The sequence below is a fragment of the Ovis aries genome, chromosome 3 (assembly GCF_016772045.2).
Source record: "Ovis aries strain OAR_USU_Benz2616 breed Rambouillet chromosome 3, ARS-UI_Ramb_v3.0, whole genome shotgun sequence".
NCBI lineage: Eukaryota > Metazoa > Chordata > Mammalia > Artiodactyla > Bovidae > Ovis > Ovis aries.
Genome location: NC_056056.1, coordinates 11372194 through 11399554, shown reverse-complemented (window position 1 = coordinate 11399554; position 27361 = coordinate 11372194). Strand labels below are relative to the sequence as shown.

General features: G+C 55.9%; 1 protein-coding gene and 1 long non-coding RNA gene across 3 annotated transcripts; one reads left to right on the top strand and one right to left on the bottom strand.

The window, feature by feature from the left end:
* The first annotated feature begins 124 nt into the window (after window positions 1-124).
* On the top strand, window positions 125-27361 carry ADGRD2 (adhesion G protein-coupled receptor D2). The gene is made up of 26 exons (XM_027965877.3): window positions 125-367; window positions 1188-1327; window positions 1481-1571; window positions 2127-2190; window positions 2545-2757; window positions 3093-3734; window positions 4148-4246; window positions 4602-4687; window positions 4965-5246; window positions 6434-6545; window positions 7269-7403; window positions 7880-8003; window positions 8625-8730; window positions 15011-15066; window positions 15588-15714; window positions 17132-17235; window positions 17495-17597; window positions 17903-18056; window positions 18597-18730; window positions 18818-18933; window positions 19776-19896; window positions 24007-24048; window positions 24183-24429; window positions 24979-25037; window positions 25331-25361; window positions 26999-27361. Exons 3-26 carry the CDS (start codon window positions 1536-1538, stop codon window positions 27004-27006), a joined length of 3201 nt encoding a protein of 1066 aa, XP_027821678.3. The 5' UTR covers window positions 125-367; window positions 1188-1327; window positions 1481-1535; the 3' UTR covers window positions 27007-27361.
* LOC132659554 (uncharacterized) lies at window positions 11837-17497 on the bottom strand. 2 transcript variants are annotated; one of them, XR_009600103.1, is made up of 4 exons: window positions 16671-17497; window positions 15582-15721; window positions 14983-15081; window positions 11837-14460 (listed from the first exon to the last, which is right to left on the bottom strand). It is a non-coding gene; the product is annotated as an uncharacterized LOC132659554 (long non-coding RNA). The 2 variants fall into 2 exon arrangements; XR_009600102.1 differs by having other exon boundaries at window positions 11837-15081.

Here is a 27361-nt window from a genome sequence, read left to right as displayed (position 1 = left end):
ATGCACAGGCAGGGGAATCGCCGCACCGGAGGGCTAGGGCCAAGGGGCGGGGTCTCCTAGCGCCGCCCCGCACCCGTCGGTCCTGGGAGAGCTCCAGGCGGAGAGCTCGCCGACGCCCAACTCTAGTCCCCGAGACCTCGCACTGAGGTCTCGATCGGTTGAGCCGATCCCAGGCACTAGGCGAAGCCGGTGAGGACCCGGGCTGTGAACAGGGACGCGATCAGCACAGGTGAAGGGGAGCCCTTTGCGCCGCGCCCTCCTGGGGCCCATCAGCCTACGTGGGATTCCCCGCTGGCCTCTTGTGAAGAAGGGACGTGCAGTGGGGAGACCAAACTTCGCCTCTCTTTTGAATACCAACGAGTGTTCGGTGAGCAAGGAAGGGGGGGTGCCAGGGAGTTTGTGGGGACAAACACGGACAGATGTGAACAGAGGGGCTGGCAGTCAACAGTTATTGCGTGACGCTGTGTGCCCGGGCCAGACTCTTAAAATTGCCCAGCGACTTGGGGTTGGGAGTGGGATCCTGGGGGACACAAGTGCTGTTTAAAAGAGGGGAGGAAAGTGACAATAAGTTTGGTGCTTTTCAGAGTCCCAAAAGTGTGACGCTCCGTGTCCTCCCGGGCTGGGGTTTGATTTTCATGCTTACAGAGTTTATCTGGGAAAGGAGAAATGGAACAAATTATCATTGGTGATGGCTCTAGACTTCCAGGTGACCTGAGGCCGAATGGTGGGACCCAGTGGGGCATTACTTCACTTCCAGTGTTTTCTGAGACCATTTGTGCCTGGCCAGGGCTCTTTCAGACCTGAACCCCGCCCCCATCCCCACTAACCCTAACCCCAAATCACCTGTGATTAGGGCCTCCTCAGCTAGCTACAGCGCCTGGAGGTGGCAGGTCTGCCGCAGGTGCTGGGTGGATGGAGTGACGGCGAGCTGATTTGTAGATGGTGTCTCCGAGGGAATGGGAGGCCAGTCTGGGAAGGAGGGACAGCGTGGCCAAAGGTCTGGAGAAGGGATGGGAGCAGCGTGGGGAGCAAGGGAAAGGTGGCAGTGTGGGGAAATGATGAAAGCCAGAGAGCTCAGCAGAAGCCTGATTGCACAGAGCCTTGAATGGCAGGCTGAGAAGTGCAAAGAACACAAGGAAACCTACAGGGTCGGGAGCCCACTCTCCCTCCCTCCCCTCCCACCTCAGGAGACCCTGCACTTGGTTTCCATCCCTCTCCAGCCAGGGGGCTGTTGCTGTCCCCATCCCTCCTCCCCACCAGCTCACCAGGGCTACAGTGTTTCCCAGCTGCAGGCCTGGAAGAGGCTCCTGGAGACCATTCCTTTTGTGTAAGTAAATGTCATCCCTCCTGGGGGGCCATCCCATCCTGGGCTTCCAGCCCAGTAGGGCCTGGGAGCCAAACAAGGGGCAAGAAGACAGAGTGGGTAGCACAGCAAGGTGGGACGCTGAGCTGCCTTCCTGTGCTTTTTTTCCTTCCTCAGTCTACACGCCTGTGATCTGTGCTGTTCCTCACCTGCTCCTCCTGCTAGATCCGGAATGGCCCCCTGGTGCTGCTGCCTCCTAGCCTTCCTGGTACCTGAACTTCCGGGAGGCAGGGGGTGGAGGGGAGGAGGCCACGGGGACTCAGAGCTGCTAGGGTTCCAAGTGGCCGCCTCACATCAGGAGGTAACGGGAAAGGTTACACAAGCTAAGCCCCGGCACAGAACTGGAATAAAGCACCCACTAGATGCTAGGGCTTCCCTGGTGGTTCAGAGTCCACATGCGATGCAGGAGACTCAGGATCGATCTCTGGGTAGGAAAGATCCCCTAGAGAAGGGAATGGCAACCCACTCCAGTATTCTTGCCTGGAGAATTCCATGGACAGAGGAGCCTGGCAGGCTACGGTCCATAGCATTACAAAGAGCTGGACACGACTAAGTGACTAACACTTTCACTTTCACTGCAGATGCTAGGAATAGGCTCAGGGCAATGAGGTGACCTGCCTAAGATCACACTCTGGGTGAATCCAGGTCTGACTGCAGGGCCTGCAACCTCCACTGTTCCCTGCTGGAGCACACAGTAGGCCTTCAGTAACAGTACATATGGGTGTGGGGCTCTGACTCAGACCCCACCTGTCTTCTCTCTCAGATAAGGAGTCTCTCTGGGACCCCTTCCAACTCGCCAGGTGAATCAAGGAACCCTTGGGTCACAGGTTGGTATGAGGGATACCCCAGAGAGGCTCTCCCCTCCCGCAGCTCAGCCAGCCCCTGGTCCATGTGCCACACTGGCCTGGAATGCAAAGGAAGGAGGATGCGCAGTTTAGCTCAGCCCCGCTATACCAAGCCCTGGGCTGAAAGCATCACTCATGTCCGTCTCATTCCTACCACTACACAGATGACACAACAGACCCAGCAAGGGGAGAAAACTTGCTAGCACAGCCAGGGTACAGCCCCATCCAGCCCCAAATGTCTCCAAGCCCAATGTCCTTGGCTCTGTCACCCCACTCACCCGGCAAGGGTCAGATGCCCACACACTTCTCCCCATAGACCTTTCTCCCACCCTGCAGCTCCAGTGGCCCCTGGAGAGGTAGTGGAGACTGCAGATGAGGTGTGCAAGTTTCCAGGGCAGCGGCTGAACTGGTGGCAGGCCCAAGAGTCCTGTGAGCAGCGGTTGGGCCACCTGGTACTGCCACCCCCAGATCGGCTCCTCACTGCGCAGCTGCCTGACCCCATCTGGGTGGGCCAAAGAGAAGCCCCTCTGCAAAGACCCCCTCAGAGGCGTGAGTTTGGGCTGGGGCCTGGAAAGTATGGGCTGGGGGGGGGCGGGGCACGTAGGGAGCTTTGGTGACCTCGAGATAGCAGCCCACTGTGACAGTCTTTGTGGTTTGAGCCCAGAGGAAGTTGAGTCGCAATCTCAGATTCCCTTGTCCTGGACTGACAGTAGAGGGTTTACCCGTGGGTTAGGGGCACTGGAGCCCCCATTTCTTCCTTCCCGAGGGAGGGAGGCACCTGAAGCTTAAGGGGGCGGGCTTTTCAGATGTGACAATGGGCTGTCAGAGAAGGGACGGTGTGTGCAGGTGGGAAAACTGAGGCGGAGGCCTGTGTATCCCCGCAGGCGCGCGCGCCACGGCCGCACTGATGTTCAGCGAGAGATCCGCGGACCGGGCGGCTCGACTTCGGACGCCTCTGCCAGCGCTGGGGGCGCTGACAGCGTGCGCGCACGTGCAGTGGGATGCCACCTCGTCTGACCCGGCAGCACTCTTCTCTCTGGCTGTGCCCACGCTGGCCAACGCGCTGCAGCTGCGAGCCTTTGCCGAGCCCGGCGGAGCCGTGCACGCTGCGCTCGTGGTGTGCGGGCATCACGCGCCCTTTCGTGCTGCCTTCCCAGCGGATGGCCGCTGGCACCACGTGTGCGTCACGTGGGAGCACCCAGGCGGGCGCTGGGCGCTGTTCGCCGACGGGCGGCGACGCGCTGGGGCGCGGGGCCTGGGCGCCGGCCACCCGCTGCCACCTGGCGGCATCCTCGTGCTGGGCCAGGACCAGGACTCTCTGGGCGGTGGCTTCTCAGCGCGCGACGCCTTCAGCGGCAACCTCACCGACTTCCACCTGTGGGCACGCGCGCTGAGCCCCGCGCACATGCACCGGGCACGGGCCTGCGCGCCGCCCCCGGGCGGCCTGCTTTTCCGCTGGGATCTGGGCGCCCTGGATGTCGCACCCTCGCTGCTGCCGCCAGTGTGGGTGCGGCTTCTCTGTCCGGGTACGGCCTGCCCCGCCTCCTGCCTGCCAGACCCCGCCCACCTTTGGCTCCACCCACCGCCTCCTGGCTTCCCTACCAGACCCAGCCCACCTCTGCCAACCCGGCCACACCCAAGTCTGGCCACCCCCTCTCCAGGCTCCCAGTACCTAACCTAGTACCTAGTCATAGCAGCCTGGAGGGACTCGCCCCGCCCCCCCCCCCCCCCCCGCCCCCAACCCCGCGGCCGCCTTGCTCCGCCCAGTGCTGGTTGCTACGCTCCTCTCTCTGGTTCCCACATCGCCTCCTAACTCCAGGATGGCGCGTCCTGGTGCTCCCTCAGGCGTGCAGGTGCCTTCAAGGCCCAAATGGGCTGTGGGTCATGGAGACGGTGGGGAGCCAGGAGGCGGCCCTGACACCTCTCCCACCCTGGCCAGTGCCCTCAGAGGAGTGCCCTACGTGGGACCCAGCACCCCACACCGAGGGCTCTTTGCTCTGCCTGCAGCCGCTGCCCTTCCTCTGCTGCTACCGGACAGGTGCGCCGTCCGCCTCTGTTGAAGGGGACGCAGGGTATGGACCAGCGTAGGGCTGAGAGGGAAGCAGTTGGCACAGCCTAGGAATTGGGAATCTTCTCAGCATCCTGGGGCCTCAATGGAGTCTAGACCACAGATAAATGGGGCCATTCTGACCTGGGGACGAATCCCAGATTGTGGGATTCACCTCAAGCAGGTGTTTTTGCCATTCTGTACCTCAGTTTCCCCATCCAGGACACTTAAGTCTCCAGACACACCACCATCAGTGTGCCCATCCTCTGCAGGCGGCACAGGGTGGATGGGGCATCTCTGAGGAGGAGGTTGCCCAGGGCTTAGTCTGGCATCCACTGCTTTGCAGAGAAGTACCGGCGGCTGCAGGACGCCCAGTCGTGGCCTGGCCAGGATGTTATCCGCCGAGTCAATGCCTTGGCCAATGCCATTGTGGTGAGCCCCCTCCCAGGGGCACTTTGGGTGGCCTCTGTGAACCTCAGTGTCCTTGTCTAGAAAGGGGACACCCACCTAATGTGTGTGCAGGAATTAGGATTGTTCATGTACCCATGCACTCTGAGAGCTGGGGGCTCATGAGTAGTTAGATCTGTGCCCACCAAGAAGACAGGCAGAGACCAAGCATAGGCCCTGGTGCTGGGCAGGGGTAGGGGGACGGTGGAGGCATCCCCTTATGACAGCGAGACCCACCATCAGGGGCTCCTCTGCCCCACAGCTCCTTCCTGACCCTCTCTCTGAAGCCCACGGAGACCTGTCCCTGACGGAGGCTGCCCGCTTCCTGAGAATCCTGGAGGGAGTCCTGGCAAAGGAGGCGGCTCCACTGGGGCCAGCAGCACTGCTAGCTGTCCTGCGCTTTCTGAGAAGAGTGGCCGCCCTGGGGACGTGGGAGCCAGAGCCCACGACAGGGTCCTGGGAGCAGCTGGGCCAGGCCGTCATGTCTGTGGCCAGCCGGGTCCTGGAGGAGCCGCTGGCTGGCGTGTGGCTGTCAGTCAGTGAGGTGAGGCTGGCAGGGCTGGGTGCCACAGGGGCCTGGGCTCTGGTTCCTACCTTGTCACCCATTTGTGTAGCCGTGGGCAAGTCAGCACCCATCTCCGAGCTCCATTTTGCCATCCATCTGGAGAAGCTCTTCATTTTTCTGTTTTATAAGTTGAACTTCCACAAACAACTGCTCTTGAACAACAGCTTCTGCAATTAAAAATTAAGAGCCACTAATCAACAAGGGCCTCCCATATTCAACAATCACTGACCACCTTAAGTGGGAGGTCCTCTATACTAAGTGTTCAGCCATGGAGAAGAGAAGAGACAGATGGAAATCCCGTCGTGGCAGAAGTGGCTGTAGACCTGGGAATTATCAGCTCAGAGAAGGGAGAAAACACAGGGTCGTGAACATTGCCTTGATTGTTCTGGGGCTTCAGAGGCAGGCATGGTCCCCTGTGACCTCAGAACAGAACCGAAACCTGGGTTTGAGGGTGGGGTAGGGATGGCACAACCCAGGAGGCTGATTCTGTGGGATGTTCACCTCTCCAGGTGGTGCTCTCCATCCTGGGGAGGGTGTAACCCCACATTTTTCTGGGGATCTGAGACACTGTGGCAGACTGGGGCAAACTGGACTCTGAACCTCAGGTTTCTTCCCTGGAAAATGGAGATGATCATACCTGCCTTGCTTAGGCAATGGAGAGGAGTAGGTGTAAATCAGGTGACCTGCCCAGCATAGAGGGGGGGTCCCAGCCATGCATGATCCCCATCCCTGCTCTGTCCTCACCAGCACCATCCACCAACACCCCTCCCCATGGCTTTCTTTTGGAAGCTAAAACTTGAGCACCTGTTATAGGTCCAACACCGAGTCAGCCCAAAGAAGCAAAAGGCATGGCTCTGCCTTCTGAGTGTGCCCATTGACAAGCAACCTGCCAGCAGGCAGAGAGCACTGTGGGGCCTTCAGTTTGAGTCAAGGACAGCGTGGCTTAGGACCAGGTTGGAGAAGCCAGAGAAGGTTCATCAGGCAGGCCTCAGAGGTCAGTCTGAGGATCTAGGACTTGATCCTGGACGCCCTCAGGCGGAGCCTCTGAGGGTCCAGGGCAGGCAGGCCACCTCCCAGGTCCGTGAAAACATGTTAACCCCAGCGGTCAGGGCAGGCGGCAGTGGGGTGGGGAGTGTGAGAGGGGCTGAGTTGCGGCCTCCTCCCAGGTGGTTGGCGGACCCATGGCCTTGGTGTCGAGTGTGCAGCACCTGGCACCCCTAATGAACTCCATGCTGACCTCCGAGCGGCCTCGAATGCACCTCCAGTACCGCCATGCTGGTGAGCCTGCCCCAACCTGTCCCACACAGCTGGGCTGCGCGTAGGACCTGGGTTCAGACATCCTCCTCAGCCCTGATCACTGGGAGTTCTCTGACTCCCACAGATACTCCTTTCTGTTCCTGCCCTGGCCCATGCTGTGCCCTCCATCCAGAATACTCTCTCTTGATCTCCTAGCAAACTCCTATACATCCTTCAGAACCCTGCTCGAGCATCAGCTCTGCTAGGAAGCCTTCCCCAGTTTTAGCTCTCTCCCAACAGTCAGTTCCTCTCTCCTCTGTTACCCTGGTGTTTTGAACATATCTTTTGTTGCTTTTGTGGCAATTAATATGATTCAGCCTGAAGCTCCCTGAGTGCCAGGGCTGTTTCTGAGTCACTTCTGCATCTCAGGACCAGACTCAGTGAATGTTTGTATAACAGACTGAGTGGGCGAGCACTGACAGTGGAACATCAGGCAAAACTTGGGTCTTTCAGGGGCCCAGCGGTTTCTGGTGGCTCACTGATATTCAGGGTCTGCCCCCCAGAGACTCCCCCTTCTCACTCACCCTGTCCCCCTGGACTTGGAAATGTCACATTTACCTTGGGCAAGTTGCTGAGCCACCATCCAGGAATGCTGGCCTCCTGGATGTGTGGCAGGGAGAGGGGAAGCAGACCCTGCCAGCTGGGCCAGCCCAGCATGAACACCTGCCTCCTGAGGTCCAGCCACTCAGCCCTGTTTGACCCCAGGCCTGGAGGTGAGGCGCCTACGCCTGAGGGAGGCCAGTACGGAGGGCTACGTGTTCACGGTGCCTGGCGGGCATCCAGAGGGGCCCGGCCACATCCGCATCCCCGCTGCTGAAGTGAGGCGGCTCCTTGGGAGAGGTGGGCAAGGGGCACAGGTGGTGGGACCCTCTGGTGTCTGGGTTAAACCTCAGCCCTCGGAGTTCCTAGCTCTGCTCTTCTGGATAAGTCACCGCAGCTTTCAGAGCTGTCTCCTCATCTCTAAGATTAGTACTCGCCTCATTGGGTTATTAGGAGCTTAAACACCTACCCCATAGTAGATGTTCACTTAATCTCCTCCCCTCAAACCGCAAGCAGTTTCCCTGGATGCCACCTGGGGTGGAGGATTAGGATAAGGGGCAAAGGGCTGTGGAGCTGCCAGCTTAAGCACATCAACTATAGCTGGTTGAAATTCTGGTTCTGCCCACTTCTTAACTGTGTGATCTCTGGGAGGTCATTTAACCTCTATGAGCCTCGGTTTCCCTGTTTGTAAAGTGGGCAGAGCTTTTCCCTCGGAACCAACCTGTGGTGTCTGCTCAGTCACTGGGTGGGTCTCAGGCCTCCTCCTGTTCATCCAGGCCTCTCTGGAGTCACCATGATCCACAGCTGGTTCAGCTCGAGTGTCTTCCAGCACACACTGGGGGCCCCTGGCCAGGAGCCGTGGGCCCCTGACAGTCCTGAAGAAACAAGCGGAATGCAGAGGTGGGTCCCCCCTAGTAGGCTGCTGAGGGCCTGGATCTCCTTCCCAGGGAAGGCCAGGCCTCTGTCCCCACCCAGAACCCACCCCCATTCTGGTGGGCAAATCTGCCTTTGGCAGCCCAGAGCCAAACTTGCTCACCCCCGACACACACAGATTTCTGGGCCTAGCAAAGATGTGCTCGTTGGAACATGGCTCGACTCGTGCCTGGGGTCCCGGCTGCAGTGTTGAGTCTCAGGGAGGTAATAGAAAATGAAAATGTTAGTCACTCAGTACTATTTTGACTCTTTGCGACCCTGTGGACTGTAGCCCATCAGGCTCTGTCCATGGAATTTTCCAGGCAAGAATATTGGAGTGGGTTGCCATTTCCTCCTCCAGGGGATCTTCCTGACTCAGGGTTCGAACCCGGGCGGGTCTCCTGCATCGCGGGCAGATTCTTTCCCATCTGAGCCACCAGGGCAGCCAAATTGCCAGCAAGAATGGAACCCAGGTGCCCTAATTCCCCACACAGGGCTTTTGCTAATGTTTCTTTGGACTTAGGGGTATCATCTTTGATGACCTCAGCCACATGTGACCTCTCCCTCCCAGACACCTGGTGCCCTTAAAAGCTCCCTTTCTCCTCACAGATTCCTAAGCACCCAGGTGGGGTCAGCCATCATCTCCTCTGAAGTGTGGGATGAAACTGGGGAGGCCAACACAGCTGTGACCTTTCACCTGCAACACCAGCCCCAGGTACTGTGTGGTGCTTCTGGGAAACAGCCACCTGGGACAGTTATCCTGGTTTGGTACCCCCCCGCCCCCAACACACACACACATCTCAATATTTGTTCACTGGAGAACCAAGGTCTAAAACTGTTCAAGAAAAATACACATCCATAAGCCATCCCATTGTCTTTGAGAGCGGGGGAAGGGAAGTAATGCATTGCATGCTTACTTTATAGCAGATGCCTTAAATAAGCAGCATTCATTTAATCTGCCAACTGTCCATTCCACAGACAGGAGCTTAGGGAAGCTGGTGTGCCTGGTGCAGAGCTGGGATTTTGTCATAGTTCTTCATGACTGAAAAAATGGTGGTTCTCATCAGATCACACGAGGAGATGTGAGAGCCCCACCTTGCAGTGTGCTCTGTAAGCATGAAAGTAACCTGAATGTCCATCAACAGGGGACTACTTTAAAAGCCTTGTAGGGACTTTCCCAGATGTCCAGCGGCTGAGACTCAGAACTTCCACTTCAGGGGGCACAGGTTTCATCCTGACTTGGCGAGCTAAGATCCTGCATGCCACGCAGTGTGCCCCCTTCCCCAACAAAAAAGCCTTGTAGAGCTACACAATAAAATATCAGCTGAGGTTATGTAAGGAATGGGGTATTTTGCTATAAACTGACATAGAAATATCAGCAGGACATGTCATTTAATTCATTACATGTAAAACACAAATTCCTTCTTCCTTCTGAAACTTTAGAGCATTTCAGGGATAGTTAGAGTCTGCTTTCCCCAAAACCACCAATCCTGGACACATGTGCCCCCACACTCACACACACACACACACAAATACACTCATACACTACACCTTATGTCTTTTGTATGTCATCTCAAGACTTCTTAAAAAATCAATCTGATTAAAGTACATAAGTCTACATACACTAAACCATCCACTTTAAGTGCACAATGTGATCAGTTTTGCCCAGTGAGTATACTCATGTATTACTGCCCCCAGTTAAGATACATAACTTGTCCACCTTTCCCAAAGGCTTCTTCAAGCTCCTTCCCCGTCAGCCTTCCCCGCTCTGACTTTCCTAAAGTGTCTGTCTGTCTTTCCCAAAGTGTCATATAAAAGGAATCAAATAATGTGTACTGTAGTCTGGTTTCTTTTGCTCAAATGTTGGTTTTGAGTATCATCTATGTTGCCGCCTGTTGTTCATTATAATGGTTTTGTACTGACATTTCATTGTGGTTCTAAGTTGCAATTTCTTGAAGATCAATGATTTTGAGCATCATTTCATACATTTATCAGGCATTCATATATCTTCCTCTGTTAAATATAAGTTCAAATCTTTTCCCCAGTTTTCATTCATTTTTTTAATTAAAATTTTTTTTGAGATGTCATTGGGCTTTTTTAAAAACAGGAAATATTCTTTATTTTTTTTCTAAAAATGTTTACATTAGCCTGCTATTTGCTTTTCTGATTACTGACATTTCCCCATGCAAACCACATAGATCCTCTCTCTTTTAATTCTATTGTTGTACTCCCTTCACCCTTTTCTCCCTGCCCCTGCTCCACCTGCCCTGGCAACCAATCCATTCTCTGTATTTTATGATCCTGACTTTCTTTGCATAGAGTCCCCATATAAGTGAGATCAGAGGTATTTGTCTTTCTCTGTCTGACTTATTCCATTTAACATAATGGCCTCAAGGTCCATCGTATTGTTGCAAATGGCAAGATTTCATTCTTTTTCTGGCTGAATAATATTGTTTTATATACATGTGCATGCAGGTAAGACCTAAATCAAATCCCTTACGATTATACAGTGGCAGTGACAAATAGATTCAAGGGATTAGATCTGATAGACAGAGTGCCTAAAGAATTATGGACAAAGGTTCATGACATTGTACAGGAGGCAGTGATTAAGACCATCCCCAAGAAAAAGAAATGCAAAAAAGGCAAAGAAGAAGCAAGAGAGTTCCAGAAAAACATCTACTTCTGCTTAATTGACTACACCAAAGCCTTTGACTGTGTGGACCACAACAAACTGTGGAAAATTCTGAAGGAGATGAGAGTACCAAACCACCTGACCTGCCTCCTGAGAAATCTGTATGCAGGTCAAGAAGCAACAGATAGAACTGGACATGGAACAACAGACTGGTTCTAAATCAGGAAAGGAGTACATCAAGGCTGTATATTGTCACTCTGCTTATTTAACTTATATGCAGAGTACATCAAGAGAAAAGCTGGGCTGGATGAAGCACAAGCTGGAATCAAGATTGCTGGGAGAAATATCAATAACCTCAGATATGCAGATGACACCACCCTTATGGCAGAAAGTGAAGAAGAACTAAAGAGCCTCTTGATGAAAGTGAAAGAGAAGAGTGAAAAAGTTGGCTTAAAACTCAACATTCAGAAAACTAAGATCATGGCATCCAGTCCCATCACTTCATGGCAAATAGATGGGGAAACAGTGGAAACAGTGACAGACTTTATTTTGGCGGGCTCCAAAATCACTGCAGATGGTGACTGCAGCCATGAAATAAAAGACGCTTGGTCCTTGGAAGAAAAGTTATAACCAATCTAGACAGCATATTAAAAAGCAGAGACATTATTTTGCCAACAAAGGTCCATCTAGTCAAAGCTTTGGTTTTTCTAGTAGTCATGTAAGGATGTGAGATTTGGACTATAAAGAAACCTGAGCACTGAAGAATTGATGCTTTTGAACTGTGGTGTTGGAGAAGACTCTTGAGAGTCCCTTGGACTGCAAAGAGATCCAACCAGTCCATCCTAAAGGAAATCAGTCCTGAATATTCATTGAAAGGACTGATGCTGAAGCTGAAACTCCAATACTTTGGCTACCTGATGCGAAGAGCTGACTCATTTGAAAAGACCCTGATGCTGGGAAAGATTGAAGGCGGGAAAGAAGGAGACAAGAGGATGAGATGGTTGTTGAATGGCATCACCGACTTGGTGGACATGAGTTTGAGTCAGCTCTGGGAGTTGGTGACGGACAAGGAAGCCTGGCATACTGCACTCCATGGGGTCGCAAAGAGTTGGACACAAGTAAGCGACTGAACTGAACTGAATATTCTGTTTTATATATATATATATGCATGCATGCATGCTAAGTCGCTTTAGTCATATCCAACTCTGTGTGACCCTATAGACTGTAGCATGCCAGGCTCCTCTGTCTATGGGGATTCTCTAGGCAAGAATACTGGAGTGGGTTGCCATGCCCTCCTCCAGGGGATCTTCCCAATCCAGAGATCAAACCCAGGCCTCCCGCATTACAGGCAGATTCTTTATCAGCTGCTTTCAGGGAAGCCGATCTCTCTCTCTCTCTCTCTCTCTATATATATATATACACACACACACACCCCACAGTTTCTTTGTTCATTCATTCATCAATGGACACAGGTTGTTTCCATATCTTTGCTCTAGAAAATAATGCTGCGGTGAACATGGAGATGCACATGTTAATATATTTTCTTTTTTAAAAACTTTTTATTTTGTGTTGAGGTGTAGCCGATTAACGATGTTGTGATAGTTTCAGGAGAACAGCGAAGGGGCTCAGCCATACATATACATGTATCCACTCTCCCCCAAACTCCCCTCCCATCCAGCTGCCACATAACATTGAGCAGAGTTTCATGTGCTGTACAGCAGGCCTCTGTTGCTTACCCACCCTAAATATAGCAGAGTCATATATCATTTCTGAGTTAAGATTTTCATTTTCTTTGGATATATATAGGAGTGGAATTGCTGGATCATAAGGCAGCTTTATTTTTAATTTTTAGAGGAACCACTATACTGCTTTCATAGTGGCTGCACTAATTTACATTCTTACCAACAGTGTATGAGGGTTCCCTTTTCTCCATTTCCTCGGCAACACATGTTATTTCTTGGGTTTGGGGTAAGAGCCGTCTTAACAGGTGTGAGGAGCTATCTCATTGTAGTTTTGCATTTTCCTTATGATCAATGATGTTGAGCATCTTTTCATGTACTCATTGTCAGTCTGTATGTCTTCTGCCTGTGTTTAACTGGATAGTTTAGGCTTTTAAATATTCTCGCTATGACAAGGAACTTACCATCTATGTTTTTTTTTCTAGCAGTTTTATGGGCTCATGTCTTAAATTCAAGTCTAGTTCAGTGTTGAGTTAATTTTTGTGTATGGTATAAGACAGTAGTCAAGTTTTATTCTTTTGCCTGAAGTAAAGTGAAAGTCGCTCAGTCTTGTCCAACTCTTTGTAACCCCGTGGACTGTATGTATTCTGCCCTGAATTCTCCAGGGCAGAATACTGGAGAGGGTAGCCCTTCCCTTCTCCAGGGGATCTTCTCAACCCAGGGGTTGAACCCAGATCTCCCACATTGCAGGTAGATTCTTTACCAACTGAGCCACAGGGGAAGCCCAAAATACTGAAATGGGCAGTATTCTTTTGCCTGTGGCTGTCCAGTTCTCCCAGCATCACTTATTGAAGAGACTGTTCGTTCCCCATTATATATCCAGGCCTCCTTTGTCATAAACTAATTGACACAGAGGTTTCTTTCTGAGCTCTCTTCTGTTCCATTGATCTATGTGTCTGTTTTTATGCCAATCTCATAATTTCTATATCTTTGTAATACTGTTTGAAATCAGTGAGCATGATGCCTCCAGCTTTGTTCTTCAATTTTTAAATTATTTGTATTACTATTGAATTGTAAGAATTCTTTATGTATTTTGGATATAAGTATTTTGTGGGCTATATGTTTTGTACATAACATCTCCTAGTCTGTGGATTGCTTTTCTTAATGGTGTCTTTGAAAAATAAGTTTTAAATATGATGAAGTCCAGCTTATCAATTTTTCTTTTGCACGGCTTATGCTTTTTGCATCATGTCTAGGAAAACTTGCTTATCCCAAGGTCACAAAGATATTCTCAGAGGAGTTTATCACTTTAGCCTTTACATTTATAGCTTCATTTCAATTCATTTATAGATATTATGTTAGGTAGGGGTTGAACTTGATATTTTCCCATATAGACATATTTTGCCATATCCCATTCCAACACCATTTGTTGAAAAGATTATTCTTTCTCCCTTGAATTATCCTGTCACCTTTTTGAAAATCAATTGTTCATACATGTGTAAGTCTATTTCTGGGCTCTCTATTCTATTCCCTAGACCTATACACTAATCCTATATGTCCTGATTAATGTATCTGTATGGTAAGCCTTGAAATCAGTTAATGTAAGTCCTCCAACTTTGTACTTCCTTTTCAAAACTTCTTTGGCTGGCCTAGGGTCTTCACATTGCTGTATACCTTTTAGAATCAGGGGGCTTCCCTGGCAATGGTTAAGAATGTGCACTTCCACTGGAGAGGGCAGAAGTGATCTCTGGTCAGGGAAGTAAGGTCCTGCATGCCATGTGGCACAGCCAAAAGAACTTTTTTTAGAACCAGCTTGTAAATGTCTATGGAAAAACCTGCTGGGATTTAGATTGGGATTGCACTGAATCTCCCAAATTGAAGTAAGATGATGAAAGAGCATCTTAACAATGAGTCTTCCAATCCTTGATCAAGGTGTATCGCTGAGTTTATTTAGATTTTCTTGCATTTTTCTCAGAAGTGCTATCTAGTTGTCAGTGTGCAGGTCTTGAAGGTTTTTTGTTAGATATACTTAGACATACTTCTAGGTTGTACGGGCTTCCCAGGTGACTCAGTGGTAAAGTATCCGCCAGCAAATGCAGGAGACTAGGTTCCATGCCTGGGTCAGGAATATCCCCTGGAGGAGGAAATGGCAACCCACTCTAGTATTCTTACCTGGAGAATCCCATGGACAGAGAAGCCTGGCGGGCTACAGTCCATGGGGTCGCAAAGAGTAGGACGTAACAAAGATTGAGCATGCATGCACCGCTAAGTGGTAGAGAGTTTCTGATGTTTTTGTAAATGGTATTGTTTTCTTAATTCTACTTTAAATTGTTCATTATAAGTTTATAGTAATGCAATTGAATTCTATATAAAGATACTGTATCCTGCAGCTTTGCTAAACTCACAATACTTCTGGAGACTCTCTTACAGAATCCCCAAAGGATGGACATTTAGTTCATGCCTAGGATTTTGATATTAACCATAATGCCAGCCTGCAACTCTACTCACTTCACCTTCTTTGTGCCTTCCCACTGGCATTTTTCCCCAACCCCTGCACCCATGATTTATGCTGGGCAACCCCCAGCCCCTCGAACACAGGAGGTCACATTTCCCCGCGTCCACTGGTCTCTCTCCTTGCCCACGTGCGCTCACATACCTGCCCTGTCCTTGTTGGCTGCCCTTAGGCCTTCCCTCCGAAGCTGGTGGAGCCTGTCTGTGCTTTCTGGAACTTCAGTCTCAGGTGAGTTTCCAGGTTCTTTAAATAAGGCATTAAAAAAATAAAAAAGACATCCCTCGCACTTGAGGATGAGGCAGGACTCAAGCAGGTTTTTAGCCTCCATTCATCAACTTCCTCGTGGGGGTGGTTTCAGGCGCCACTCAGCTGGGGATAAACTGGGGCGGGAGAACCTGTTACTCATGAGGTAGTGAGCTCCCTGTCATAGAAGCTATGTAAGCCTACTCTATGGGCTTAGAGTAGGGAGAGACTCATCTGTGGAATGGGTGTTAGAGTTGATGATATATTCAAAACCAGGGAATGAAGGTCAGTCACTGTTGCTTAGTAATTAATGCAGTTAATGCTGATCACTGGTTTCAGCCCCATCCTCCCATTTCACAGATGGGAAACAGAGACCCAGGGGGGAGCAGTGACTTGCCCAAGGTCATATAACTGGATAGAGGCAGGGTTTGTGGAAAGGCTTCCCCCTGCCCCCGCCCCCATGGGCAGCCCATCTCAAGAGCCCTCTGTCCCCTACTCACCCCAAGCCCAGACTCAGGGGGCTCCTGGGCCACCACTGGCTGCTCCGTGACTGCCACGTACCAGGGCTCAACTGCCTGCTTCTGCAACCACAGCACCAACTTTGCCGTCCTGTTGCAGGTGTATGACGTCCAGGTGAGTGCTGGGGAGGGGGGAAGGGGAAGGTGATGTCAGGACCGAGTTTTAAAGGATAAACAATAGTTGAATAGAAAAGCATGCCAAGCAGAGGGCCACCTGAGCAAAGGCTGAGTCAAAGTTACTCAGTCGTGTCCAACTCTTTGCAACCCCTGGACTATACAGTCCATGGAATTTTCCAGGCCAGAATACTGGAGTGGGTAGCCTTTCCCTTCTCCGGGGGATCTTCCCAACCCAGGGATCGAAACCAGGTCTCCCGCATTGCAGGTGGATTCTTTACCAGCTGAGCCACCAGGGAAGTACGCGGAGGCTAGAAATGGCAGACCAGTTATGTTCCAGAACTTCGATGAGTCTGGGGCTTTCAGTGCAATGTCTGTGGTGGGCGGGGGGGGGGCGTGGTAGGCAAGATCACACAGACCTGGAATGCCAGGCTCATACGCTTGGATGGTGCTCCTTTTGCAGAGGATGTGTGGAAGGGGGTGAAGCATGTTTGCATGAGGGAGCCTGGGGTGCCATGAGTGAGGCTGGGGTGGTGCCAGAGGGGAAAGGAGAGGGAGGGGCCTAGGAGAGGGGCCTAGGAGAAGGGAGGGGCCCTGGACCAGGGAGCAGTGGGGAGACCAGGAGACTGGGCTGAGGGAGAGGGGGTCCAGGGCCACTAGAAGGTGAGGGACTCAGTTCTGCGGAGGCTCAGGTGGGCAATAGATTTGGGGGACCACAGGTCTGGGGTCCGTGGGGCCTGTGACCTAGTGCTCGGGGCAGGAGGGTCTCAGCTGGAAACAAGAGCCGATATGTAAAGCCGTGGCTGAGATGCAGTTGGACTTAAAGGAGCTTCGGCCACGGCAGGCCTCTGATAGGTCCCAGCATTTATAGACTGGGGGTGGGGGAAGCCAGATTCCAGGAGAAGGCCAAGCGAGGTGGGCTGGCTGGAGCCAGAAAGGGACTCAGTGGTCACTCACCAAGAGGTTGAGTGAGGTGGGCCTGAGCCCAGGAATGCTGGGGTCATTTGGCGTGTTGGGGAGCACACTAGAAAAACATGCCATCTGATGCAGTTTTCCTGTAAAAACAGAGCGTAGACCTTTGACACATCATAAGTAATTCGTGCCAGCTCCATACTCCCGCTCAGCAGGTGGTCGTCACATGCCATCTCCTCCCCACGGGTGTGTCGCCCACTTGCCATCCAGTACTGAGAAATCGGTGAAAGCCGGCCCCTGCCCCACCCCTGTTTAGGGAGAGCCAGCAGAGGAGGACAGGCAAATGCTCATTATTAAGTGCCCGCTGTGTGCGGGCCTGTGGGTTGGGGGTGGGTATCGGGCGGTGGGTGTTGTTCTGGAAGTGGCCGGCGGGGCGGGTGAGGCCTGGCCCCGTCAGCACAGGGTGGCGGCGGGCTCCTGCCTCCGAGGCCTCTGTCCCCCCTCAGAGAGGCCCTGAGGAGGAGTCGCTGCTGAGGACGCTCTCGTTTGTGGGCTGTGGCGTGTCCTTCTGTGCCCTCTCCACCACCTTCCTGCTCTTCCTGGCAGCTGGGTAAGGCGAGCTCACCACCTGCTGTGGCACCCTGGACCCACCCTGCCCCTTGCCAGCCAGCCTCCACATCCCTCCTTGGGAGGGCACCCACCCTTGGTCCAGGTAGACCCCACTCCAGGGCCCTCCCCTGGGGCTGTGGGCCTGCGGAGCCGCCCTCTCTGCCTTCATCAGCCAGCTCACCTGGACGCGGGTGGGGCTGGGGCTGATGGGGTGGGGGTTGGCGGTGGTGTCCCCGTTACCAGCTCCCCTGTCTGTCCAGGGTCCCCAAGTCAGAGCGGGCCACGGTCCACAAGAACCTCACCTTCTCCCTGGCCTCCGCCGAGGGCTTCCTCATGGCCAGCGAGTGGGCAAAGGCCAACAAGGTGGGCAACCAGCAAGGGGGGGCTTGTGAGCTCAGGGATGGCTGGGAAAACACCTTCAGCCTTTTCTGGGTTGGCGCCCCCCCCCACCCCGCCCCCCCACCCCATGTCTGCACCTGGCTTCCTTTCCAGGGAGCATTAAGGCCTAGAGAGGAAAAACCGAACGTTGGAGCTGGGCCTGGGGCGCTGCCTGGGGACCTCACCCATGCAAACTGCTTTGGGTTGGCAATGCCAGGCATGGACAGGGGACCCAGGGCGGACCACACCCATAACTGGCCTCAGTGGGGATCGCCCACCCTCCCGTCCAGGTGGCCTGCATGGCCGTCACAGCTGTGATGCACCTTCTCTTTCTGGTCGCCTTCTTCTGGATGTTGGTGGAGGGGCTGCTGCTGTGGAGCAAGGTGGTGGCTGTGAGCATGCGCCCGGGCCCTCGGATGCCGCTCTACTATGCCACAGGCTGGGGTGAGGGCCCTCTGCCCCTCACTCGTGTTCTGTTCCCCTCGACCCTGCCTTGCATGGCCTCCGTTATGTCCAACACCCACCGCCCCATGCCCACCACCGTCCCACACTCACCTTCTTCACCAGCACCCAGCCCCACCTGGCGCCCAGCACCCGTGTCTTGACACAAACTCAGCTCCATCAACCTCCAACTCTACCCAACTCCAGTTCTTAATCCTCCTCCACTTCAACCACCTCCTGGCCTCCAGCACCGCCTCCCTAATCTGGGACCAGCTAAGCCCATGACAGTCACCTGCCTCCAACTCTGCTGATTCTCAGCCCTAAGGCCTTGACTCTGTCTCAGCTCTTCCACTTCCCAACCCCTCAGGGCTCCAGTGCCACCCACAACTATCAAGCCCACCCAACCCCACTCCTGGATCACCCAGTGCCGCCAGTACACCCGCTACTGTGGGACTTCTGGGGGCTGCAGCTCGGGACAGGGGCTGGCTCCCAGGGAGGACAAAAGGGGTGGCGTGGTCCTGAGGTCACTTCTTATTCCCCTAGGTGTGCCTGTGGCCATCGTGGCCATCACCCTGGCCATGTCCCCGCATGACTACATGGCCACTGGGCACTGCTGGCTCAACGTGCACACAGACGCCATCTGGGCCTTTGTGGGGCCCGTGCTCTTTGTGCTGACTGTGAGCAGAGAGGCCCCGGGGTCCTGCTGGGGAGGGACAGGTCAGGGGAGGGGGAGCCCCTTCTGCGCTCTGACACCAGATCTCCAGGCCAACACCTGCATCCTGGTCCGTGTGGTGATTGTCACCGTGTCCAGTGCCCGCCGCCGTGCCCGCATGCTGAGCCCACAGCCCTGCAGGCAGCAGCAGCTCAGGATCCAGATGTGGTGAGACCCCAGCCTGGGGGAGTCAGAAAGAGGCGGGGGAGGCAGGTGTGAGCACGTGTGAGGCCAGGGTGGGCGTGTGTGTGGCCGTGTGCGCTCATGAGTGCAAGGCTGTAGATGGGTGTGTGTGTGCAACATGTCCGTGCTGTGTGTGCACACGTGCTCATGCGTGTGGATGGTAATGGGGCCCGTGTGTGTATGAGGGGCGGTGTAGACACCAGCCACTGTCCTGGGGACTCACCATCCACAGAAGGCACTGCCTCTGGTGGAGACAGGTGGAGGCAACCCCTAAATGAGGCAGGCCCTAGAAGTTCAGGTTCAGAGTGAGAGTCTAGGTCTCCACCCCCGCTGGAACCCCATCACTCTATGGGAGCATATCCTGCTGGAGGGGCCACCCCCCCGCCCCCGAGCCCAGGCCTTCCTCTTTGCCACTCTACCCTCTGCCAAGGGAAGGGCAACCCAAGCCAGTGGGGCCTTGAGAAGCATGGTCACCCCCCGGGGGGCCTTGAGGAGGGGGAAGAGGATCTGCCATGGGGCAGATCCATGCCCCTGGACCCACTGCCCAGGCCTCAGCCCTCCCCCTGGACAGCTGCCACTCCCTTCCCTTGAGCCAGGCTTGGGATGAGCCAGGCTTGGGACTGGGATCCCACCTTCCTAGCTCCACCACCCCTACTCCCTCCCACTCTGGGGGTCTGAGCTTTCCAGCTTCACCCAAGGCCTGAGCCACGGTCCTTGATGTGCAGCTCCGGCCCCTCTCCAGACGCTTGCCCGGGACTGCCCTCCCCAGAACCCTGCAGAGACCCCCTTGGCCCCTGGCCTCCCCCAGCCCAGCTTCTGTCCTGCAGGGCCACGGTGAAGCCGGTGTTGGTCCTGCTGCCCATCCTGGGCCTGACCTGGCTGGTGGGCATGCTGGTGCACCTCAGCCCGGCCTGGGCCTACGCCGCCGTGGGCCTCAATTCCCTGCAGGTACCTCCGGGCCCTGGGCCACACGCAAGCTCCGCGGGCATGGCGGGCTGGCCAGGGGGCTGGGGAGGGAGTGTCCTCTCTCTTGTGGTTGTCACCAAGGCAGTGGGGACACTGCTGGGGGGAGGACGGGCGAGAGGGGACTGGGTCAAACCTCCAATCAAACAGCAGAACCTCAGGGAGGATTTTGTGGCCCGTTAGACAGTTGAGGAAGCTGAGGCCCAGGAGGGGCCTCAAGGGCGCAGCAGAAGTCCCAGCCTCCAGGCTGTGCTCAAGCCACTTCAGGCCTTGGCAGAAAGCTGAGGAGGTGGGGGCCTCTCCCCTTGGGGTCTGCGGGTGGCCTATGTGGGGCAGCAGGAGCTACTCCACTGGTGAAAACAGCAGTTTAGAAAAGGTGTTGCTTGGAAGGATTTGACCCACGTAAAGGAAACAGTGCCATGGGGCTGCATAAACCCCACTGTGAACCCTTCAGGTCGCGTGTCCTGGAGCCACGGAAGTGGCTCAGGCCAGGCACGTGTCCTCAGGAGTTTACAGACCTGTGGGGACTCAGGCATGGACACAAGCAGCCACCACCCAGGGGACTGAGTAAGCGCTGGGAGGGAGGTCAGTCCAAGGAGAGCCCACCGTGCCCCTCGGCCGCCCTGATGCCTCCAGCACCTCTTCCTGTGGTCCGCGCCAAGTGCTCCCGGGTCCTGGTCCATGCTATCGTCTCCCCGTGGGCCTTGGGGACTTGCTGCCCTCTGCCGACAGGCGTGGGACTGGAGAAAGGAAAAACAGAGGTGGTGGGGGAAGCAGCAGACAGCTCAGGAAGGATGGGGGGGCGCGTCCGGAGTGGGGCCGGGAGAGTGAAGGAAACCTGAGGTTCCCACACTCTTCGCAAAAAAGCATGGCTCCCGCAGACGTGGCGGGGCTGAGCAGCTGGGGACACAGACGGACACGGAGAAGCCCTTTTTCCAAGCCCCGCACTCCCAGAACTCCACGGGCTGGAATCCCAGCTCGGCCCACTTAACAGAGAGACCCTGCCCAGGTCTCTCCACCCTGCCTCAGAGTGGGGAGGGCAGCAGCTTCCTGTTGCTATGGCAACTACTCCAGCTCCATCCCTGTCCGTGGCCCTCAGGCGGGCGGACCTGCAGCCACAGGGCCAGAGCCGCCCTCACAGCCCACTCTGCCTCCCTCTCAGGGCAGGTCCCTTCCTCTCTCGGTGTCTCATTACTTCGTCTCTGAGTTTGCCCTGAGATTCCTTCTCTGTCCTGCAGGCTCTGTCTCTGCCACAGTCTCCTCTCCCTGTCCCCTTCTCCTCTAGTGTGGGTCTTACCTGGCTCTTCCTGGACCTTTCTCTACATCTCCCCTTCCGTTGTGCTCTGACCCCGTCTCTTGTCCCCTTCCCCTGCCTCTCCCTCTCTCTGAGGGTCACCCCTCTTGCCCCCCGCCCCCAGCCAGCCTCAGACCTTCAGGTCTGGTGAAAGGAGAGGAGAAAGGCTGTCTCATGAGGGGTCAGAAGGCATGAGACCTGAGCCCGCTCTGATGTTCCCGTGACCATCTCAGGGCAGCTCCCAAGTCGGCTCAGAGCCACGTTCTCTGAGTCCTTCCTGGATGCTTCCCTCTCCAGGCCTGGCCTTTCCCTCTCCTCTCTCTTCCGTCATACCTGCTGTTTCTCCATGTCGTACTCTCCCTGCTCAACCTCCAGCCTCATCGCTTTCTCACTCTGTCTTGGGGCATAAACTGGGCAGGACCTGCCCCAGGTGGCCAGGGAGCGGGGATGGGGCTGGAGAGATTGAGATCTGCCCGGACTCAGTTATTTGCTCTTGGGGGTGACTTGTTTCTGTCTGGCCTCTCTGCCAGGTTTTGTGCTAGAAGAGCAGAGCCTCAGTCCTGTGACAGGTTGGGGCTCACACCTTCCCTGCCAGAGGGTCTTGTTGGGAGGCCTAGACAAGTGGAGACAGGCCTCAGTTTCTACATCTGTATAAAGGGAATCATAATCTCCACCTCATGAGATCACTGTTGGGTTCCATTGAGATGATATTTGCAAAGGGCAAAGCATAACCTGGTGCAAGATGGTTTCATTCAGCCATTCAGCATGTTCTTCCCCAGGGCCTCCCCTGTGCCCGAGCTGGGCTGCGTGCTGAGACCGTGGTGGGGCACAGGATCAAAGAAACCACCCTTGGAGGTCTCAGCCTGAGGGCGCAGACAGACACCAAAGCCACGCAACCGCAGTACGGTGCGACTGAGACTGAGAGGCACAAGGGGCAGTCGGGGTTGTATGGGGAGGCAGGGTGGGCATTCCCTGGAGGCAGTGGTGCTCAGCGAATGCCTGAATGATGCATGGAGAGAGGGGAATAAAGTTTTAAGTTAGGGGAGCACAGTGAAATCAGATGGAGGGAGACATGGGGTTGGGGGAGCTGGTGAGAAGTGGGACAGGAGGGAACACAGGGGCCAGACCATGCAGGGTCCCCAGAGCTGGTGTGAGAAGCTCAGACTTCCACCCAGGCCTTGGAGGATGTTAGACAGGTTGCTGGTGTGGTTGGATTGGTGTGAATGTTTGGGTGTGAGGAGTGGCGCTAGTGGTAAAGAACCTGTCTGCCAATGCAGGAGACACAGGTTCGACCCCTGGGTTGGGAAGATTCCCTAGAGGAGGGCACGGCAACCCACTCTGGTATTCTTGCCTGGAGAATCCCATGGACAGAGGAGCCTGGTGGGCTACAGTCCGTGGGCTCGCAAAGCAACTTAGCACAAGGACTGAGTCGAAGGAGATGGGATGGGGGCGCCGTGCAGAGAGCTGCAGGGAGAGCACCAGCTGGGTGTGGGGGGCTGGGAGCCCCCATGGTCTGGCTTAGGGGCAGCGTTGAGGCTGGTAGTGACCCATTTGGTGCCTGGGAGCCATGGAGAGTAGTAGGGCTTTGGGGCTCCAGTTCTCAACCCTGGGAAGCTAGAGGGCCTCAAGGAACCCCACATCCCCTCACTTGTGTCCCCTTGTCTGAGCCTCAGGGGAGGAACTGTTGCCTTTTGTATCGTCCAGGTGGAAGGTGAGGGAGTCCTAAGCTCCACCAGCCACCTGCGGGTGGAGGCCCACACTTAGGCCTGGGACACATTGCTCTGTCCTCACCCCTGGCCCCAGGACCCTCTCCATCAAATGCGGAGAACGAACCTCCCTCCAACCCGCGCCATGGAGCTGCTGGGAGGGTCAAGCATGCTGACCCTGCTTGGTGAGGGGCTAGGGCTTTGTAGTCCTCGAGTGTGTGGGGAGGAGCCGGCTGTGACTCAGCCTTCACACACAGCAGGAGGCAAGTCCTGGCCGCATCCGACTTCCCAGATGAAGAAACAGAGGCTCAGAGAGGCATTCAGCTAGAGGAAAGCTGAGCGCCGAAGAACTGATGCTTTTAAACTGTGGTGTTGGAGAAGACTCTTGAGAGTCCCTTGGACTGCAAGGAGATCCAACCAGTCCATCCTAGAGGAGATCAGTCCTGGGTGTTCATTGGAAGGACTGATGTTGAAGCTGAAACTCCAGTACTTTGGCCACCTGATGAGAAGAGCTGACTCATTTGAAAAGACGCTGATGCTGGGAGGGATTGGGGGCAGGAGGAGAAGGGGGCGACAGAGGATGAGATGGCTAGATGGCATCACCGACTCGATGGACATGAGTTCGAGTGAACTCCGGGAGTTGGTGATGGACAGGGAGGCCTGGCGTGCTGCAGTCCATGGGGTCGCAAAGAGTCGGACACGACTGAGCTGAACTCAACAGTCAGAATGCAGTGGGGTCCCTGTCCCGGTCTGCTGTCCTGGACCTCACTTAGCCTTGGAGCTTCAGGCGGTGGTGAGGCTGTGAGGCAGGGCAGGTCAGGGTGGGGCGTGGAGGGATAGAGGGCAGAGAGGCTGCCTGGTGACCCGAGTCTGAAGGCTTGGGATCCGGCAGGGCCGGGCCCTCCTGGTTCTCTCTGCTGTGGAATGCCACAACTGCCCGCTCACCATCGCAGGGTGGCGGACAGGGCAGGCTGTGTTCACCAGCCAGTGTCTCTAAATGTCTCTGGGGCTGCCTGTGCTGTGGTGCCAGGCCAGGCAGTGGGAGATGGGGGCCTCCCAGGCGGTCACCCACCCTCAGCCTGGGTCTGTCCCCAGGGCCCGTACATCTTCCTGGTCTATGCCGCCTACAATGGAGAGGTGAGTCCGAGGACCCTGGCTGCTGCTGGGGTGGGATGTGGATGGGGGCGGGTAGGGCTTACTTGTAGGGTCTCTGCACCCAGCCCGTAGGGGTTGAGGAAGGGTCCCAGCCCTGCCCCTGCCCCATCCTCCAGGTCCGGAGCGCCCTGCAGAGGATGACTGAGAAGAAGGCAGCAGAGGCATTCACGGTGGGCAGGCCTGGGGACCAAGGGGCGGGAGGTCCCACCGCTGGCAGGGATCCCAGCACTGATGCCCCTTCCTTTCAGGCTCGCTCCAGTCCCACGGGCCCGGGGTTCCACTCTAGACCCTCATGTCCCTGGGAAGTGGCCAGGGACGACCCCAGAGTCTTGGCTCCATCCCAGAGACACCTGGCTCTTAGAGGTAAGACCACAGCACCCTCCAGTCACTAGGTGCTAGTCACTCCCCAGTGCTCAGGCCTAGCATCTGAAAGACAAGGAGACGGGCCTGGGGAATTCTGTGACTGCAGGGCCTGGGGGGCAGCTTATAAAAGGCTCCTTTCCTCCTGCCACTCCACCACCAGGCAACAGGGGTCCCTGGTGCCCAGCCCAGAGGCAGAGCTTACCAGAGTCGCCCTCCCTGGGTCTCCATGCAGAAGAGGTGTAGGGGGTTCCTGAAGGCAGGTAGATGGATGGGGTTCGGCACCCTGAGACGGGGCATGGGTTGAATGACTTCAGACAGGGCGTCAGGCCAGGAATTGGTGTCCCAGCTCCTACTTCCCCTGCTGTGCGCCTTTGGGCAAGTTACTTTCCCTCTCTGGGTCCTGGTTTCTTCAGCGCTAATCTACAAGGTGAATTTTTGAGTGGATTCTTAATAAATGAGGTCCCTGTTCAGGGTAGGGGAGCAGAGAGAGACAGCTTCCTGCCTCAGCCTCCTACAGGTTCGCCTGCTCAAGTGTCTTCCCCCTTCTAGGAACCCACGGCCCCAGGATCCCCACAACCTTCTCCTCCATTGCAGAACCCGAGAAACCGGTGAGGCTGGGTCAAGGGTGGCAGGGCTCAACCAAGGGGCTGGCAGCTGTGACCAGAAGGGTCAGGGAAACCACAGGGACCAGCATGGGGCTGGGGTGGGGGATTCTCCTGGGGACCCAGGGGCCCTCCTCCGTCAACTACTGGACTGAAGGGTGCTGGGAGCAGCCGGCAGAACCTGAGTGCCAAGGCCCCCAGGGGTGGAGGAGTCATCTCCAAGGTAGCCAAGGGCCCCCAGAGCCAGAGGAGCGGAAGGAGAGGGGGACTACCCCCTGACGGACCTCCTCTGTCCTCAGGCTGTGGAGCTGACAGCATTCAAGGCTTCAGGTATGGCTCCCACACCCCAGGTGGGTGGCCCCCTTGTTCCCTTGGTGCCCCGACAGTCCCTCAGCCCCACTGTGCGGAAATGGAAGTGATTTGAGAAGCGACCCCACCGGCCTCCCACAGTTTGAGAGGCTCTTCCTGTCTCATTCTGCTCCTTGTTGGCGCCTAAAATTCCCCCACTAGCGCCCGGTGGGCTCAGTCAGTGCTCTGGGGAGAGGCTTTCCTAGGGAGTAAGGTTGGGACCCCTTCCCAGGCCAGTGCTGCCGGGGCGGCAGGGAACCGCGGGCCTGCCTTCCTCTGTGCGCCCCACGCCCGCCGCCCCACCTCACCCACTCTCAACGCTCTGGCCAGATGCCTGGTGGTCTGAGAGTTCTTGTAAGCCCAACGAGGAGCAAGTGCTTTCCCCAAGGCCTCAGTTTCCCCACTGGACAGCTGATGGGGACGTGATGGGGTGAGGGGTAGGGGCCTGTGGGTAGCAGGGCAGGGCCGGGGCCACCTGCTCAAGGAGCACTCATCCTGGCCCGAGGTCCCTGGCAGCCTCTCTAAGCCGGAGTTCCCACAGTCTTGAACCGGAGACAAGCCTCTGAGGGGCCAACTCAGCACTGCCCAGCCTCCGAAAGCCGGGGGTTCTTTCCAGCCAGGGCCAGAGGCAGGTCTATGGAGCTCTCGGTGGGGCTGAGCTCTGTGCTAAACCTAGGAGCTCTGGTGGCTCCTTTCATGAGGTGACTGCGGAAAACAGGGGTGTGGTCACTCTCCCTCTGTGCTGCTCAGAACGCTGAGGCACAGAGAGGAGCCCTTGACGAGCCAGGGGAGGACACTGAGGCAGCAGGAGTCACGTGGGGGTAAGCGTAGGCCATCTGAGCCTGGGTCTGTATGACCCCAAACTCCTAGCCGACCTGCGTCCAGGCGGATGTCCCAGTCCTTCCTTGTCTCAGCTTCCCCTTCTGCAAAATGGGCTGGAGGCGCCCCCTGCAGGCCTGCCGGGAGGGCGCAGGCGTCCTGCAGATGGGGGGCGTGCCGAGCAGGCAGAAAGGCACCCCCCACTCTACCCTCCCCACCCATCACCCCGCTACACACCTCGGCTCCCAGCCCCCCAGCACCCGCCCCCGCAGGCGCAGCGTCTGTGGGAACAAGAGAGCGGCAGAGGCGCCTCTGCGCTCAAGTGACAGCGCCTTTGTCTCCGCTGAATGGGTGCGTTGCTAAGGCCCCTCGTAGCAACGGAGCCACTTCCACCTCGGCCTCGGAGGGACCCCCATCCCGCTCCGCCCTCCAGATGCCCTAGGGCTCCCTACCCCACCACACGACCCACTCAGGTGGCCCGAGCAAGAGGTGCAGGGAAGTGAAGGCTGCCTGCTGGATGTCCCTCCCAGGCCTGCCCCGGCCCCTCCCGAAAGCGCCTGCCGCCCCTGCCCCCCCACCCCACACACACACACCCCGCTCCCTGGCATTGCAGGTGTTCTCCGGAGGGAGAAACTGAGGCTTGGAGAGAGGCTGAGGGAGACTGCCAGGGTCACCCAGGCCAGAATCCCACCCAAAGTCTCCCCCCAGCCTCATTTCCCAGCCCTCTCCCCACGTTGGAAGGGTGGGTCCCCATCTTGGTTCTCTGCCAGCCCAACCCACAGGGTACACTTGCCTCCTAGGTTTCTAGAGACAGCGCATGGGGACTTTCCTGCAAGCTCCTCCTGGGGACCTCTGAAAGCCCACTGGGGGCTCCTGCCCACCTGCGTGTGGACCACCACCCTCTCCCACAGCCTCAGCCTTTCCCCTCTGCCAGGGGAACCCCTGGCCCCGGAGCTCCCACTTACCCCGCCAGGTCCCACAGCTCTGTCCCCAGCTTTCTGTCCATGACCGCCCCTCCCCTCTACCCCGCCCCTCCTGCCCCGAAGTTCTGACAGCCCCGTGGTGTCTCTGGTAATAAACGGTACTGTAGTGACCTCTCCTTCTCTGGGGTCACCCTGGCCTGGGGAGGCAGACAGGACGCCAGGCTCCCTGGGAGGAGGGAG

Excerpts from the sequence above, each read along its gene's own strand:
- ADGRD2 (XM_027965877.3), top strand. The coding sequence starts at position 1,536 with ATGGCCCCCTGGTGCTGCTGCCTCCTAGCCTTCCTG. Across the intron at positions 8,004-8,624 it reads GAAACAAGCGGAATGCAGAG|ATTCCTAAGCACCCAGGTGG; the intron begins GTGGGTCCCCCC and ends TTCTCCTCACAG. Across the intron at positions 24,430-24,978 it reads GAGACACCTGGCTCTTAGAG|GAACCCACGGCCCCAGGATC; the intron begins GTAAGACCACAG and ends TCCCCCTTCTAG.